Below are 16,557 nucleotides of genomic sequence, written 5' to 3' on the forward strand. Positions count from 1 at the left end.
AGTGAGGCTGAGTGAGGCTGAGTGAGGCTGAGTGAGGCTGAGGGGTTAAGGGGGAGGGGTCGAGGGGGAGGTGTCGAGGGGGAGGTGTCGAGGGTGAGGTGTCGAGGGTGAGGTGTCGAGGGTGAGGTGTCGAGGGTGAGGGAGGGTGGGTGAGGGTGGGTGAGGGTGAGTGAGGGTGAGTGAGGGTGAGTGAGGGTGAGTGAGGGTGAGGGTGAGGGTGGGTGAGGGTGAGGGTGAGGGAGGGTGAGGGAGGGTGAGGGAGGGTGAGGGAGGGTGAGGGAGGGAGGGTGAGTGAGGGTGAGTGAGGGTGAGGGAGGGTGAGTGAGGGTGAGGGAGGGTGAGGGAGGGTGAGTGAGGGTGAGTGAGGGTGAGTGAGGGTGAGTGAGGGTGAGGTGTTGAGGGTGAGGGTGGGTGAGTGAGGGTGAGTGAGGGTGAGTGAGGGTGAGTGAGGGTGAGTGAGGGTGAGTGAGGGTGAGGGTGAATGTGAGTGAGGGTGAGGATGAGGGGTTGAGGGTGAGTGAGGGTGAGGGTGAGTGAGGATGGGTGAGGGTGAGTGAGGTTGAGGGTGAGTGAGGTTGAGGGTGAGGGTGAGTGAGGGTGAGTGAGGGTGAGTGTGAGTGAGGGTGAGTGAGGGTGAGTGAGGGTGAGTGAGGGTGAGTGAGGGTGAGTGAGTGTGAGTGAGGGTGAGTGAGGGTGAGTGAGGGTGAGTGAGGGTGAGTGAGGGTGAGTGAGGGTGAGTGAGGGTGAGTGAGGGTGAGTGAGGGTGAGTGTGAGTGAGGGTGAGTGAGGGTGAGTGAGGGTGAGTGAGGGTGAGTGAGGGTGAGTGAGGGTGAGGGGTTGAGGGTGAGTGAGGGTGAGGGGTTGAGGGTGAGTGAGGGTGAGGGTGAGTTAGGGTGAGGGGTTGAGGGTGGGTGAGGGTGAGTGAGGGTGAGGGGTTGAGGGTGAGTGAGGGTGAGGGGTTGAGGGTGAGTGAGGATGAGGGTGAGTGAGGATGAGGGTGAGTGAGGATGAGGGTGAGTGAGGGTGAGTGAGGATGAGGGTGAGTGAGGGTGAGTGAGGATGAGGGTGAGTGAGGGTGAGGGTGAGGGTGAGTGAGGGTGAGGGTGAGTGAGGGTGAGGGTGAGTGAGGGTGAGGGTGAGTGAGGGTGAGGGTGAGTGAGGGTGAGTGAGGGTGAGTGAGGGTGAGTGAGGGTGAGTGAGGGTGAGTGAGGGTGAGTGAGGGTGAGTGAGGGTGAGGGTGAGTGAGGGTGAGGGTGAATGTGAGTGAGGGTGAGTGAGGGTGAGGGTGAGTGAGGGTGAGGGTGAGTGAGGGTGAGGGTGAGTGAGGGTGAGGGTGAGGGTGAGTGAGGGTGAGTGAGGGTGAGGGTGAATGTGAGTGAGGGTGAGGATGAGGGGTTGAGGGTGAGTGAGGGTGAGGGGTTGAGGGTGAGTGAGGGGTTGAGGGTGAGTGAGGGTGAGGGTGAGTGAGGATGAGGGGTTGAGGGTGGGTGAGGGTGAGTGAGGTTGAGGGTGAGTGAGGTTGAGGGTGAGTGAGGGTGAGGGTGAGTGAGGGTGAGGGTGAGTGAGGGTGAGGGTGAGTGAGGGTGAGGGTGAGTGAGGGTGAGGGTGAGTGAGGGTGAGTGAGGGTGAGGGTGAGTGAGGGTGAGTGAGGGTGAGTGAGGGTGAGTGAGGGTGAGGGGTTGAGGGTGAGTGAGGGTGAGGGGTTGAGGGTGAGTGAGGGTGAGGGTGAGTTAGGGTGAGGGGTTGAGGGTGGGTGAGGGTGAGTGAGGGTGAGGTGTTGAGGGTGAGGTGTTGAGGGTGAGTGAGGGTGAGGCATTGAGGGTGAGTGAGGGTGAGTGAGGGTGAGTGAGGGTGAGTGAGTGAGGGCGAGTGAGGGCGAGTGAGGGCGAGTGAGGGCGAGTGAGGGCGAGTGAGGGCGAGTGAGGGTGTGGGTGAGGGGTTGAGGGTGAGTGAGGGTGAGGGGGTTGAGGGTGAGTGAGGGTGAGGGGGTTGAGGGTGAGTGAGGGTGAGGGGGTTGAGGGTGAGTGAGGGTGAGGGGGTTGAGGGTGAGTGAGGGTGAGGGTGACTGAGGGTGAGGGATTGAGGATGAGGGATTGAGGGTGAGAGATTGAGGGTGAGAGATTGAGGGTGAGGGATTGAGGGTGAGTGAGGGTGAGGGTGGGTGAGGGTGAGGGGTTGAGGGTGAGTGAGGGTGAGGGGTTGAGGGTGAGTGAGGGTGAGGGTGAGTGAGGATGAGGGGTTGAGGGTGGGTGAGGGTGAGTGAGGTTGAGGGTGAGTGAGGGTGAGTGAGGGTGAGTGAGGGTGAGTGAGGGCGTGTGAGGGTGAGTGATGGTGTGGGTGAGGGGTTGAGGGTGAGTGAGGGTGAGGGGTTGAGGGTGAGTGAGGGTGAGGTATTGAGGGTGAGGGGTTGAGGTTGGGTGAGGGTGAGGGTGAGTGAGGGTGAGGTGGTGAGGGGTTGAGGTTGGGTGAGGGGTTGAGGGTGAGTGAGGGTGAGGTGTTGAGGGTGAGTGAGGGTGGGTGAGGGTGAGTGAGGGGTTGAGGGTGAGTGAGGGTGAGGGTGAGTGAGGGTGAGGGGTTGAGGGTGAGTGAGGGTGAGGGGGTGAGGGGCTGAGGGTGAGTGAGGGTGAGGGGTTGAGGGTGAGTGAGGGTGAGGGGTTGAGGGTGAGTGAGGGTGAGAGGTTGAGGGGTTGAGGGTGATAGAGGATGAGTGAGGGTGAGTGAGGGGTTGAGGGTGAGGGGTTGAGGGTGGGTGAGGGGTTGAGGGTGAGTGAGGGTGAGGTGTTGAGGGTGAGGGTGGGTGAGGTGTTGAGGGTGAGGGTGAGTGAGGTGTTGAGGGTGAGGAGTTGAGGGTGAGGGGTTGAGGGTGAGTGAGGGTGAGGGGTTGAGGGGTTGAGGGTGAGTGAGGGTGAGGGGTTGAGGGTGAGGGGTTGAGGGTGAGTGAGGGTGAGGTGTTGAGGGTGAGTGAGGGTGAGGGTGAGGGGTTGAGGGTGAGTGAGGGTGAGGGGTTGAGGGTGAGTGAGGGTGAGGGTGAGTGAGGATGAGGGGTTGAGGGTGGGTGAGGGTGAGTGAGGTTGAGGGTGAGTGAGGGTGAGTGAGGGTGAGTGAGGGCGTGTGAGGGCGAGTGAGGGTGAGTGATGGTGTGGGTGAGGGGTTGAGGGTGAGTGAGGGTGAGGGGTTGAGGGTGAGTGAGGGTGAGGGTGAGTGAGGGTGAGGTATTGAGGGTGAGGGGTTGGGTGAGGGTGAGGGTGAGTGAGGGTGAGGTGGTGAGGGGTTGAGGTTGAGTGAGGGTGAGGGGTTGAGGGTGAGTGAGGGTGAGGTGTTGAGGGTGAGTGAGGGTGGGTGAGGGTGAGTGAGGGGTTGAGGGTGAGTGAGGGTGAGGGTGAGTGAGGGTGAGGGGTTGAGGGTGAGTGAGGGTGAGGGGTTGAGGGGCTGAGGGTGAGTGAGGGTGAGGGGTTGAGGGTGAGGGGTTGAGGGTGAGTGAGGGTGAGAGGTTGAGGGGTTGAGGGTGATAGAGGATGAGTGAGGGTGAGTGAGGGGTTGAGGGTGAGGGGTTGAGGGTGGGTGAGGGGTTGAGGGTGAGGGTGAGGTGTTGAGGGTGAGGGTGGGTGAGCGTGAGGGTGAGTGAGGTGTTGAGGGTGAGGAGTTGAGGGTGAGTGAGGGTGAGGGGTTGAGGGTGAGTGAGGGTGAGGGTGAGGGGTTGAGGGTGAGTGAGGGTGAGGGGTTGAGGGTGAGTGAGGGTGAGGTGTTGAGGGTGAGTGAGGGTGAGGGTGGGTGAGCGTGAGGGAGGGGTTGAGGGTGAGGTGTTGAGGGTGAGTGAGGGTGTGGGTGAGGGGTTGAGGGTGAGTGAGGGTGAGGGGTTGAGGGTGAGTGAGGGTGAGGTGTTGCGGGTGAGTGAGGGTGAGGGTGGGTGAGCGTGAGGGAGGTGTTGAGGGTGAGGTGTTGAGGGTGAGTGAGGGTGTGGGTGAGGGGTTGAGGGTGAGTGAGGGTGAGGGGTTGAGGGTGAGTGAGGGTGTGACCATATCCATTCCAGACACTGATAATTAATTGGCGACAAAAGTTATTATTTGACGTGGCATATCTTAATTGCTAGGTTTTTTAATTACTAGTTGATGTTTAATTTTTGTAATCATTTTTTTAAGTATGCACCTCTTAAAAAATAAATAAAAATATTGCTTGTTATGTATTTCCATTTGTAGACCTAGAATAGTTATGGTGCATTGTATGTAGCTTTAAAAAATAATAAAAATGTAGACTGCTCAATGTATTTCCGTGAATAGATGCAGGTTGCCTCTTTCTGTCAAATAATATATCCCTTGTTCAACTTACTATAGTGGCGCGGCATACTATGAAGCAGAGGAGGACTGACTGTCAGAGCCTTGCTCTTTCCTCTCTTGCCAACAGGGCTACTCCAGAATAAGACCACGAAAACCATAATTTGTGAAACATGGCCTTTTGACTCGCAGCCCGGTCAGTGGAGGGGCTCCGCTTTCTGATCCGTAGAGGCTGATGCGCAGTCACTTTCTTGAAGAGGAAATGGGGAATAAAAACTTTACTTTTGCAGTGATGTCGATGAACCTGGCTTGATGTCACACTGCTGCATTGTGCTGATTTTCTAAGTAAAAACATGCATAGTGAGGAGCACTAATACGGGTTTGAGATGGTGGAAGAGCTGCTTATCTCTTATGGAGATAGATTATCTGGGGGGAGGAAGGGCTCCTAATGGGAAGTGTAGACGGGGAGAAATTGAGAAAAAAAAGCTGAGCAGGGAGGGTGTTATTGCGGCTATCTGTTTGCCCGAGGGGAGGAGAAATGCAGGCCTGAGGCAGAGCACACGCTGAGAAGCTTGTGGGAGGGGGGCTGGGCTGCCTTTGATCTGGTAATGCGAGGCAGGCAGGCAGGGGGCTGGTGGCATTGTGCACGCGCTTTTTAGGGCTTGCGCTTGCGCAATGACCTAAAAAGCACATGCACTTGAAGAAATCGCCACTGGAATCGCCAGTGGTGGATCAACACTGGATAAGCCGTAATAGAGCTTCGCCAGCGATGCGCAGAAGCGCATCAGCAGGCGAGCCCTAAAAAAGAGCTTTCTGGTCTGCATCAGGGTGGAGAGCATCAGGAGAACGAAGGTGGCGCCAGAGCAGCTGACCATGGCTTGCTGATCCCCGGCACACCTGCTGTTGCCTCTTGTAGTAAAACCTTCACACTTGAGTATCCAGCCCCATATAGGACACCCATTGAAGCACAAGGATGCCACGTCTATCGCGCTCTTATAGGGGAGATGTAGCAACTCTAATTCAATGCATCACCTAACTACATAACAGGCTTCTTAAGACCATATTCTGTGTGAGTGGTAAGTGTAATATTTCGTGCAAAACAATGTGGACGGTTTTACAAGTTCTGCACAAGTTGCACTCAGTCTTGGGGGTTTTTCACACAAAATGTCCTCGGGGGATTACCTGGAGAAAATTATTCATGCAAAACAGTGCAGTCACGGGACACCATGCGCAAACAACGCTTTCAAGGGCCATGTTTATGCATTAGTCTTCAATGCATTGTGAAAATGCTTGCATTGGAGGCAAAAAGCACCTTGATTTCATGGAGATGCTCTTCCTTGGGTGGTGTTTGCATCTAGCTCCAACTTGATACCCAGAACGAGGCCTTAATAGGGAATAGCCAAGTACCTCTTAGTTTTCCAAAAGATTAGCCAACAGTAGCAATTTGAATATGGATCAGGCATGCCGAATGCTCACATAGGAGTCCTGTCAGGACTATGATTTCGTGATCCTTTCCTGGTAGACACCGGAGCACGACTTGCCTAGAGTTTAACATACCACGCTAGAGCCACATCACACCCCACCTGAAAAACCAGCACTGGCTCCCCTTCAACAAGAGGATATCCTTCAAGCTCCTCATCCATGCACACAAGCCACTCCACAAGACCGGCCCAGCCTACCTCAACAGATGACTTTTCTTCTACATCCCCAACCGCCAGCTCCGCTCTGCCACCCTCGCCCCCGTCCCTCGCATCCGAAGAACAACCACTGGCGGCAGATCCTTCTCCCACCTCGCCGCCAAGACCTGGAACACCCTCCCACTGAGCCTCCGACATTCCCAAGACCTGCTGACCTTCAGGAGGCTACTCAAGACCTGGCTGTTCGTCCAGTAGCGCCCTCCCCACCCCCTTTTTCCCCCAGCGCCTTGAGACCCTCACGGTTAAGTAGTGCGCTCCACAAATTCTTGATTGATTTGATTGAAACAACATAACAGATCTTCTAGGTTCTCCACATTTATGAAAAAAGTTTGTTTATAGAAAGCTATTGTGTTGAGATGGCTTGGTCATGCTGAGCACTGTTTACTAAATGATGTGGGCCAAGGAAAATGCTTGCAGTCTTTGAGTGTAGCGGTCCAGGTGGTTGTCACTGATTCAGAAGCTCTCTACCATGATGACGAACTCTTCTGTGCACCCGTATCAGTCATTCAAGATTTATAAAGCGCAGGAAATCACTCATGAGGGCTGCAAGGCTCTGGAGTTGCTGGTTGCTTCATGGTGATCTGTTCATTCAAATACCAAGGTCTTGGGTCCTTTCCGGAATTCCAGGAGCGAAGAGGCGGTCCTGGGGTGCAGGGGGAGGTCGCTCCAAGCTTTGGCCGCCGGGTGTGAGAAAGAGCATACCCGTCTGTTGCTTTGGTGGATCCAGGGGGTGTCTGCGAGGAAGAGGGAGGTGGATCACAGGTGTCTGGTTGGTTGGTGGAAGGTCATGCGTTTGTCGATGTATGCTGGTCCTTCGTTGTGCAGGGCTTTGCAAGCATGGGCCAGCATCTTGAACGGACATCTCTTCTGGGGCGGAGGTCGGCCCGAGTGTCGCCTGCATAAGAACGGGCCAGCAATGCCAGGCACCGGGTAGGAGGGTTCGTCCTTGGGCACCAGGCACCATCTTTGACCTCTAATCCCATATACAAGGAACCACTCTCATGACCCCCAGGCACTAATGAAGAACGTTGTGTTGTATTGTAGAGTAATATATAGTGCTTGCTATCTCTGATGAGGCACCAAGGTGCTTTATGGACTGGTAACAGGTCTTTCACGGAGCCCTGAGTTAGTGTTTAGTGCTACTTACTTTTAAGATTTAGAAAGGCTTTATTGATCTCAGTTATATGAAATATAAGATATTAAACATTCTATAAAGAATAACAGAATTATGCTTTGACAGAAAATCATAATTAAGAGTTCATATAATGGTTAGTTGGAGGCGGTGTCTAGTCTAGAGGAAGTTAGTGGATTGTTGTTATTGCTACAAATGCCTCAGTTGTGTGGGAAGGTTTGGCATTCAGGACAGGATGTGGCATATGCTATTGCGTGGTTACCTTAGCCATGGTGTTGTCCGATGGCAGTTTTGTTGTTAGAGGATAGGGTTAGACATATTTTGAACCATGCTTACACAGGCCGCATCGGTGGCTCTGGGGTTCGGGACTTGGAATTGTTTTTAGCCGGAGAGAGTGGTCTAATCTTTCAAAGGCTGCCAACAGGTCCAGTAGAATGAGCACACAAACAAATCACCGCTCCGTCACCAACCTATGTTTTGGTTTAAATGCTGTCTGAGAGGTGCTGTGGATTGGTTTTTCTTCCATGAACTATTGCTGAGATTTTCCCATGGGTTTGTTGTCTTCTGAATTATGTGCCGTATCTTGCTGTAGGTTGTTCGTGTTTTTAATGCAAAACCCACTGCATTTACAACATTTCCTGTCGGCATTGCTCCATGTGCTGCAGCATGTGCTGTGAGACTTGATGCCCTTGCAGCAACATTAGCTACGTTTTTGCTGCATAATTTTCTGGATTTGCTGCAGTATTTTCTGGATTTGCTGCAGTATTTTCTGGATTTGCTGCAATATGTGATCTGCTCTCAGTAGAGAACCTACAGTACTTGCTGCGCTTAATGCTGGGTTGATTGCAGGAACGGGGATGTTTGCTGTCGGGTCTTGCTAAGCATGTTGCTGTGCTTCGTGTAGGGTGTGTTCCAGGACGAGTCCCATTCACTGCAAGTTTGCTGTGCTTGCACTAGATTTGCAGCAGTATTTGCTCCATTTTCCATGATTCAGTGTAGCAGTGGTGGGTTCATTGTATTGCTGCAGTGTTTGCTGTGCCTTCTGCATTCTGCGCTGCATTTCTGCCTGGATGTACTGATATGGGTTCAAGTTTTGCTTTGTTACAGGATTTGCTGCAAGTTTTGCAGTTTCTGCCATGTTTGCTGCAAGTGTTGCTGTATTAGTTACAGGATGTGCGGTGCTGACAGCATGACTGTCTGAACTGATACATGATTAACTGTGTTTAGTGTAGAAATTAGAATAGACGCCTTCAAATTGAAGGTGAGCCCCTCTGGTGAGCCACATTTGATGTCGGGGGGGGGGGGGGGGGAGCGCCAGGCTCTCACCATGAGAAGCATTTGGTGTGCCCCAGGGGACCCATGGCAAGCATCACTCTGACAACAGTGCTTCGTTCTTAGTGAGAGAGACCAGATTGGCAGTGAGCCACTCTGTGATGAACAATTACTAATGTCAAAATAATCCTCCAAGTCCCTCATGCTGTGGTACTTTCACCCTTTTAGGGAGACTGGGCTGCCAATAGCATATGTTCAGAACTGACCATTTTATAGAATTATTGTGAGAAAATATGCTTGTCATTCTGGGTGGTGGGGCTCGGTTAACTTGTGTGTACATGTTATGCATAATTGACTGAATTCATTGCCAGATTCGCTGAACGTATTTCAAGGTTTTGGGCATTTACTGTGGGGTTTGCTGCATGAGTGTGACAATTGACTGTATTTTTGGAGGGCCTCTTCTGTTTACTGCAGGATTTTCTGTAGAATTTGCATACAGTGGTCACTGCCTTGCTGCTTCACCATTCACTGCATTTGCTGCATTTGTTTTGCTGCATTTGTGTTGCTGCATTTGTGTTGCTGCATTTGTGTTGCTGCATTTGTGTTGCTGCATTTGTGCTGCTGCATTTGTGTTGCTGCATTTGTGCTGCTGCATTTGTTTTGCTGCATTTGTTTTGCTTCTGTTTTCAGAAATATATGGTTGGTGGAATTGCTGCAGATGTTGCCAGATTTTCTGCCTTGAATGAAAGCTATGACATATTTGCAGCAGGATTTGCAGTGTGTGCTGTTGGGTTTGCGGTTTTTATTGCCGGATTTGCTGATATTGTTGCAGGATTAGCTGCACTCTATATGAATATTTTGTCCTATTATTACAGGAATTGTTCGTTTTTTTAGGTACGTACCATACTTCCTTCAAGTTTGTGACCGGATTTACCACGTTTTCTTGTAAAAAGTCTTGTAGCTTTGTTGCACATTACTGTCTTTACTAATTTCCCACAGTTACGGTACTGGGCATATTTTTGTGCATTTTGCTACAGATTTGCTACTTTTGCTGGAAGGTTTCGAGAGATTTCTGTAGGATATGACATGTTTGCTGACAGATTTGCTGGATTTTATTCCGGATTCTCCTGTGAACTGCAGTATTTGTGATAACTGTTACAGGAACAGGAGACTATTCTGCTGCAGTTACTGCTTTTGGTGAAGGATTTTCTGCATTTCCTGCACATGATTCGCCATCATAGCCAAGGGATTTGTGGAGCAGGTTCTGCTGACGGGTATTAGTGTCGCAGGCCAAAGCACAGATCCTCTTAGAAGGCTATTCTTACCCCTAAGAATGCATGACTGTGAAACTGTTGAGGATTTCATTGATGTACCAAAGAATTATGAGACCGCTGTGAGGTCTGGACCACTCTCCGCGAGTCCAACGGTCGCGGTCTGTGATCTGAGAGTTGGTGCTCTGCAGGGTCATGGGCCATAAGTTCATGATGCATTATACCCAGCTGTGTGATCCAAAACCGCGCCAGGCCACAGGCCGGTATTGCTAGAGCGTGTGGTCTGTTAGTCTGTGAGCCACGAGTGCATGGGCCTCAAGTCCACAGGCTCCAAGTTGATGGACTTCAGGTCGCTGGTCCCGTAGTAATGTGGTGCAAGTACGTAGACTGCAGGTTCAACGTCCAGCGGCAACTGCCCAGAAACTGCTAGACCAATCTGTGTACCCATAATTTGCATGCCCTCGGTCCATAATTTTGCGATCAGAAGGTCTGTATGATGCAAGTTTGATGCTTATAAGTTGAAAGTCCTTCGTATTCAAGTCCACAGACCTTGAGTCCATGAGGCACGAGTCCGTTAGCCAAATGTCCGTTGGAGACCGTTCTATGCGCCATAGACCCAAGAGCTACAGTGCAGTGGTCTCTGAGTCTCCACAGTCCTCTAGTCAACAATCTTCAGAACCAGGACCAGTGAGTCGGTGACCTATATATTCATGAGCAGGAAATATAACTGTGTGTGGAGAAGTCCCTTCGAGCGTGTATCTCTGCTCAGAGCCAGCAATACCCAGCCAACAGCCAGGTGCCTCTAAAGACATTCAGTGGCCTCTTTTGGGGGCTGCATCCCTGGGGTCTCCATTAAGGGAAGTACGGTGGAGCACTCCATCCTCTCCCATACTGCCAGGGGTCACTACTTACCTAATCCATGAAGGCCGGAGTGGAATCTAAATTGGACCAGTATCTCCCCACATCCAATATCTGCATCAGTGGCTTTTCTCCCTGGTCTTATCCTGTTACTTGGCACCCTGGGCAGTCGGTTACTGGGCATCTACCGCCACACGATACTGGGCATCCAGTCCCACTGGTTACTGGACATCCAGTGCCACCGGTTAATGGGCGTCCAGTGCCACACATTACTGGGCAAGCAGTGCCACACATTACTGGGCGTCCAGTGCCACACATTACTGGGCGTCCAGTGCCACATATTACTGAGCGTCCAGTGCTTCTCGTGCTACTGAGTATCCAGTGCCACCCTTTACTGAGCATCCAGTGCCACCAGTTACTGAGCGTCTAGTGCCACTGGTTACTATGTATCCAGTGCCACTGTTAACTGGGCATCTAGTGCAACCAGTTCTGGGCATCCACTGCCACCAGTTACTAGGCATCCCGCCCAACAGGTTACTGGGTATCTGGTGCCACCAGATTCTGGCCATCCAGTGCAACTGGTTACTGAGCAAACAGTGTGACTAGTTTCTTGTCATCCAGTGATTAGGTTACTGGGCATCCAGTGCAACCGGTTAATGGGCTTCCAGTGCCACCAGTTACTGGGCATCCAGTGCCACCAGTTACTGGGCATCCAGTGCCACCAGTTACTGGGCATCCAGTGCCACCAGTTAATGGGCATCCAGTTAATGAGCATCCAGTGTCACCAGTTACCAGACATCCAGTGCCACTGGTTGCTGGGCATCCAGTGCCACCAGTTACTGGGCATCCAGTGTCACCAGTTACCAGACATCCAGTGCCACCAGTTAATGGGCATCCAGTGCCACCAGTTACTGGGCATCCAGTGCCACCAGTTAATGGGCATCCAGTTAATGAGCATCCAGTGTCACCAGTTACCAGACATCCAGTGCCACTGGTTGCTGGGCATCCAGTGCCACCAGTTACTGGGCATCCAGTGTCACCAGTTACCAGACATCCAGTGCCACCAGTTAATGGGCATCCAGTGCCACCAGTTACTGGGCATCCAGTGCCACCAGTTAATGGGCATCCAGTTAATGAGCATCCAGTGTCACCAGTTACCAGACATCCAGTGCCACTGGTTGCTGGGCATCCAGTGCCACCAGTTACTGGGCATCCAGTGTCACCAGTTACCAGACATCCAGTGCCACCAGTTAATGGGCATCCAGTGTCACCAGTTACCAGACATCCAGTGCCAGTGGTTGCTGGGCATCCAGTGCCACCTGTTACTGGGCATCCAGAGCCACCAACTAGTGGGCATCCAGTGATATCGGTTACTGGACATCTAGTGGCACTATTGCTTCTTTGGGCTGTGATGTCGGAGGAGTTTCTGTCCAATGGAACCTGCTTTTCTTCCCTACCTATCTCTGTGCTGTTTGCCGTGTTTAGATCAATGATTTAAAAGTATTTCATTGTAACCGCGCTGTGACTGCTTTGCTAATGTGTCGACTGTTGCTGCAATGTGTTGCAGTTTTCTACAGCGCCAACTCGGCCAAAGGGCTTTGTAAAACTTTGCATATGCACCAGAATCACAGGAGGTTGAGCCCACGCTGGGACTCGAACCTGGCTCTAGCAGTTGGGCCTATTCTCCTTAATTGAAGCCGGGAGGGCCGGGAGCGTAACGCAGACCCCTGCAGCCCTTGCAAAGCAGAGGGCCCCCCAGCCCCTAAGGGGCCCTTCATCCACCAGGGCATTCTGCTCAAGGCTGATGGACATCTATGAGATATGGGAGACTCCGGACCCTCTAAACATTCTGAGGAGGGGGTGGAGGAGGGGCGCACCATGTTGTGTTACGCCACTGGCCAGGGAGCGCGCTGCAGCGCCACCGTCCGGCCGCCCTGGCACTGGTGACCAACCAGTGAAGGCCCGGGGTCCCCGTGGTAGCTCTACCGGGGTCTCCTCTCCTCCTTGGCCGATGCATTTGCTTTCATAGCACGTGGGTTTGCGGCTGCCAGCCCCCGCGGTGCCTGCATTCAATGCCACCCCACCGCCGGCCTCCCCGCCCTGCCCTCCAGGCCAAAGAAAATCCCAAATTCTTCACAGCCGCGTCCAACAGACGCCGTCATGAGGGAGAGACGCTTCATTCCCTCTTTTATGGCGTGTTTGTGTTGGGGCCGGGCCGGCCTGAAGGGCTCTCGTCTCGTGCCATCGTGGGTTCGGGGCACGGGGTGGAGGGGGCATCGTGGGTACGTGGCACGGTGGGGTGGGGGGCTGCGTGTGCTGAGGAGAGGGGTCTGCCGCAGTCTGCACCGACATCTGCGCCTAGAAGGGCAGGGTGAACCCCAAAAGATCTGCACTGCGCGGTGCCGCCGCGCGTCACAGAATCCGCTTTCTTACAAACATAAAAAAACTTTTTTTTTTAAGCGACGAAATTGTTTTTAAGTTGACAGGTCTGGCGAAGAGTGACATGCACGTGATGAGTGATGCCTTGCCATCATCATCATCGTGTCATGGTGGCCTCCGGACAGGCATGCTTCCGCGTGCTGCGGAGGGATACGGGCACTCTGAGAATGAGACCTCCACGGGGGCGAGACATTTGAACCTGAGAATAGTGACGTATGCACCCGAGGCGGAACCTTTGCACCTGACAAGTGACTCGTGCATCCCATAAGTGACAGAGCGCCCGAGGACTGCTAAAGTGCAATGGCGGCTGGGTACGGGTGCGCATGCCTCGGTGTGCTGCGGCCGGGAGTGTGCCCGTGGGCAGGGAGGGAGGCCTTAAGCAGGGAGTGAGTGACCTGCAGCTCTACTTGTGAGTAGCAGCGCCTTTACCAGAGGAGAAACTTCATGCCAGTACGGAAGCAGGCCTCGGCGTGCTCCAGGCGTCTGTCTGATTAATGCACCATCGTGTGCCCCCTCTCCCCCTCATACTCTGCCCCACCCCGCCCGCCACTGTGTGCTGACTAGGGTGACCAACTGGCATGGGTGCAAATTCAGGACGGTAAGTGTAAAAATTCAGGACAAAGGGTCAAAATTCAGGACAAAAATTCAGGACACAAGGTCAAAATTCAGGACAAAACTTCGGGACAGAAGGTAAGTTTTACAGACACATCAGAGAAAGTTGCACAATAGTATAAAAGTGAGTAAATAGACAACCATTTAAGTACAAGACAAAATACGTTTAGATTAGGTTGAGACAATCGTGCACTTTATGGTTTTTCGGTATGCGTGCAGCTTTGAGCAACTGTGCTGTTTTTTTGTTGTACTTCATATGATAGTAATCTATTTATATGGTTACTGCACTGGGTTGTTCAGACCGATATTTTGTTTACAACTCATGGTCCTGAGCAGGCATGTTTGGTGAGAGAAGTGGTCAGGAAGATCTGCCTGGATAGTCTCTGTTACTAGCATCTCATATCTGAGTGCCATTGTGAGATGTAATGCGGCATTGAATAGGCCAACTAAAGGGAGGATTGCTGTGATGAACCCGCTATAGGGAACACGTTAAGGGTGTTTCAGCAAGTGGAAATTAAAATATGGAATTTGACTTTGCTTATGTAGGCTTCCACAGAGTTGCATTAGCTGACGAAGTCACAAAGGTGCTTTTCCCTGCAGCTTTCTTAAAGAAGGCACCAAATAAGTAATCACAGCCCTCCCCAGAAGAGCTCTCTTGTCCAAGGATCTAGCCATTCATCCTTCCATCTAACTCCTGATATCCACCATTTCAAATTTACATTATGTCATCTATTAATTCTTTCATCCATAATTTAGTCTTTCACCATTCATTCTGTCCTTCCATCTGTGTGCCCATCCATATCCAAACATTTTCAAACATTTGCAAACTTATCCATCTATCCTTCCATCCATCATTCCACTCATTGATCCCTCCATCCATCATTTCACTCATCCATCCCTCCATCCACCCTTTCACTCATCCATCCATCATCCATCCACCCTTTCACCCAATCTATCCTTTCACTCATCCATCCACTTTTCCACCCATCCATCCACTCATCCACCCATCCATCCACTCATCCATCCAGCCATTTACCCTTTCATCCAAGAGAACCTTTCACTCATCCTTCCACTCTTCCATCCATCCACTCACTCATTCATCCACCCATTTACCATTTCAGCCATCCTTTCACTTACTCATCCATCACCCAGTCACCCATCCATATACCTATTCAACTTTACACTCATCCATCCATCCATCCATCCTTTATCCCAGTTCTCCACCCTCCCTTTCACTCATGTATTTATTCTTTCACACATACATCTTTACATTCTTCCTTTCACTCATCCAGACACCCATCCCCCATCCATTCTGCCAATCATCCATCCATGCTTTAACTCATCCATCTATCCTCCCTTTCTCGCTCCATTCCCCTTTCACTTAGCCAGTCATCCTTCCATCCTCCCTTTACCTATCCACCCACTCATAAATCAATCCATTGACCCTATCACTCATCCATCCTTTCTCTCATCCATCCACCCTTTCACTCATCTATCCATCCTTTTTTCTATTCTCCCTTTCACTCGCTCATGCATCCACTTGTCCACCAATCCATCCATTCGCTCATCCATCTAACCATTTACCCTTTTACCCACCCATCCATCATTCCACTTACTAATCCATCACCTTTTCACTCATCCATCCATCCATCCATCCATCCATCCATTCTTTCTTCCAGCTCGCCAACCTCCCTTTCACTCATGTATGCTCCACATTCCAATGTTCTAATGTTATTTATTTCTTCTGCAAGCATAAGCAATGTGGAAAAAATAGCAAACATAATAAAAAGTAAAATAAAGGTGTTGCCTAGCAGCTCAGGTGCAAAGCCCAGGCACTGAAGGGCACCCCTTTTGGGGCTGTTGTGCACATATGATTTGTCACTTGCTGTGAAGAGACAGAGCCACTATGGTTTCACTCATCATGTATAAATTCCTGTTTATGATAAACTTTTGAGAAAGCATGAGTTGGGCCAAACCTAAAACTAACGCATCATTTAATGCGCAAGAGACAGCCAAGTCCAACAAAGGTGTTTACCAACCACAGCGTCCCGCAGAAGCACCAACTTCTCCCCAAAGCTTCCAATTGCCTTTAAGACAATACACTTCAAGAAAGTTAGGGACTAGGGAGCATCCGTCATCAGGGTTTATTAACTAAGAGCCATTGATAGATTAATTATAAAGCATCTGTGTATTGAAACTGGTGAGCACGAGGTCAACTGTTTACAGATCGAAAGTGCGGAATAGTTTGGAGGGGCAGGGAAGTATGAATTAACATCTCTTAAAAAATAACCATGAGGCCACAGATCACATCAGGCTTAAGGGTGGTTTCAGTTGATTATAAAGTTATTAAAGCTAAAAACATGAGCGCATAATCTTCAAAGGAAAGAACTGCCGTTTTGAGATCGAGAAAGTGTGTTGGAGGCAAATCTGGACGTGGGTGACCTGGGGAATCTGCAGCAGGCACCAATTGTGCGGGAGCAGGGTTTGTCAAATTATTTGATCAGCGCTGCTCATGCCGCCCTGGCAAGCCTGAGTCAACTTGTGTGAAACACTGGGCATTTAACAGATTGCTCCAGGGCAGTCTTCACAGCATGTGCCTAATGACCGTAATCTCGACACTCACAGGAAGAAGACCAGGGCAGACCAATGGGGGCAAAAGGACAGCTAAAGAGAGCAGGGTGTAACAGCTTAGTTGGCCCATTGTCATTCTGTATGTGGCAATCAGCCGCAGACAGAATGACAATGGGCGGGGTGGGCTGCTCTTATCCTCGAGGAAGAGTTCGAGGCGCCCCATCAGGGCCTGAGGCTTCTCGCAGGGAGCAGTGCTGCTCCCCACAAGGCCAGAATTACGGACAAACGGCGTCCGTTAAAAGGACTCTCACGGACAACGGACGTGAGGTCCAATTTACGGACTGTCCGTGAAATTTACGGACGGTTGGTCACCCTAGTGCTGACTGAGGCGGGGTCTATGAACGGAAACTTGTCGGATGGGTCAGTGGACTCTG

At 51.5% G+C, this 16,557-nt stretch overlaps 2 protein-coding genes across 4 annotated transcripts in view; both read left to right on the top strand.

The window, feature by feature from the left end:
- THRA (thyroid hormone receptor alpha) overlaps nucleotides 1-16,557 on the top strand; it is a 789,997-nt gene that overhangs the window by 151,525 nt on the left and 621,915 nt on the right. The gene's annotated exons all lie outside the window — the stretch shown is intronic.
- LOC147717575 (uncharacterized) lies at nucleotides 10,946-11,865 on the top strand. The gene is made up of 2 exons (XM_086919864.1): nucleotides 10,946-11,075; nucleotides 11,123-11,865. The coding sequence occupies exons 1-2, from the start codon at nucleotides 10,946-10,948 to the stop codon at nucleotides 11,863-11,865; spliced, it is 873 nt and encodes a 290-aa protein (XP_086775990.1).

The sequence above is a fragment of the Lissotriton vulgaris genome, chromosome 5 (genome assembly GCF_964263255.1).
Source record: "Lissotriton vulgaris chromosome 5, aLisVul1.2, whole genome shotgun sequence".
NCBI classification, from domain to species: Eukaryota; Metazoa; Chordata; class Amphibia; order Caudata; family Salamandridae; genus Lissotriton; species Lissotriton vulgaris.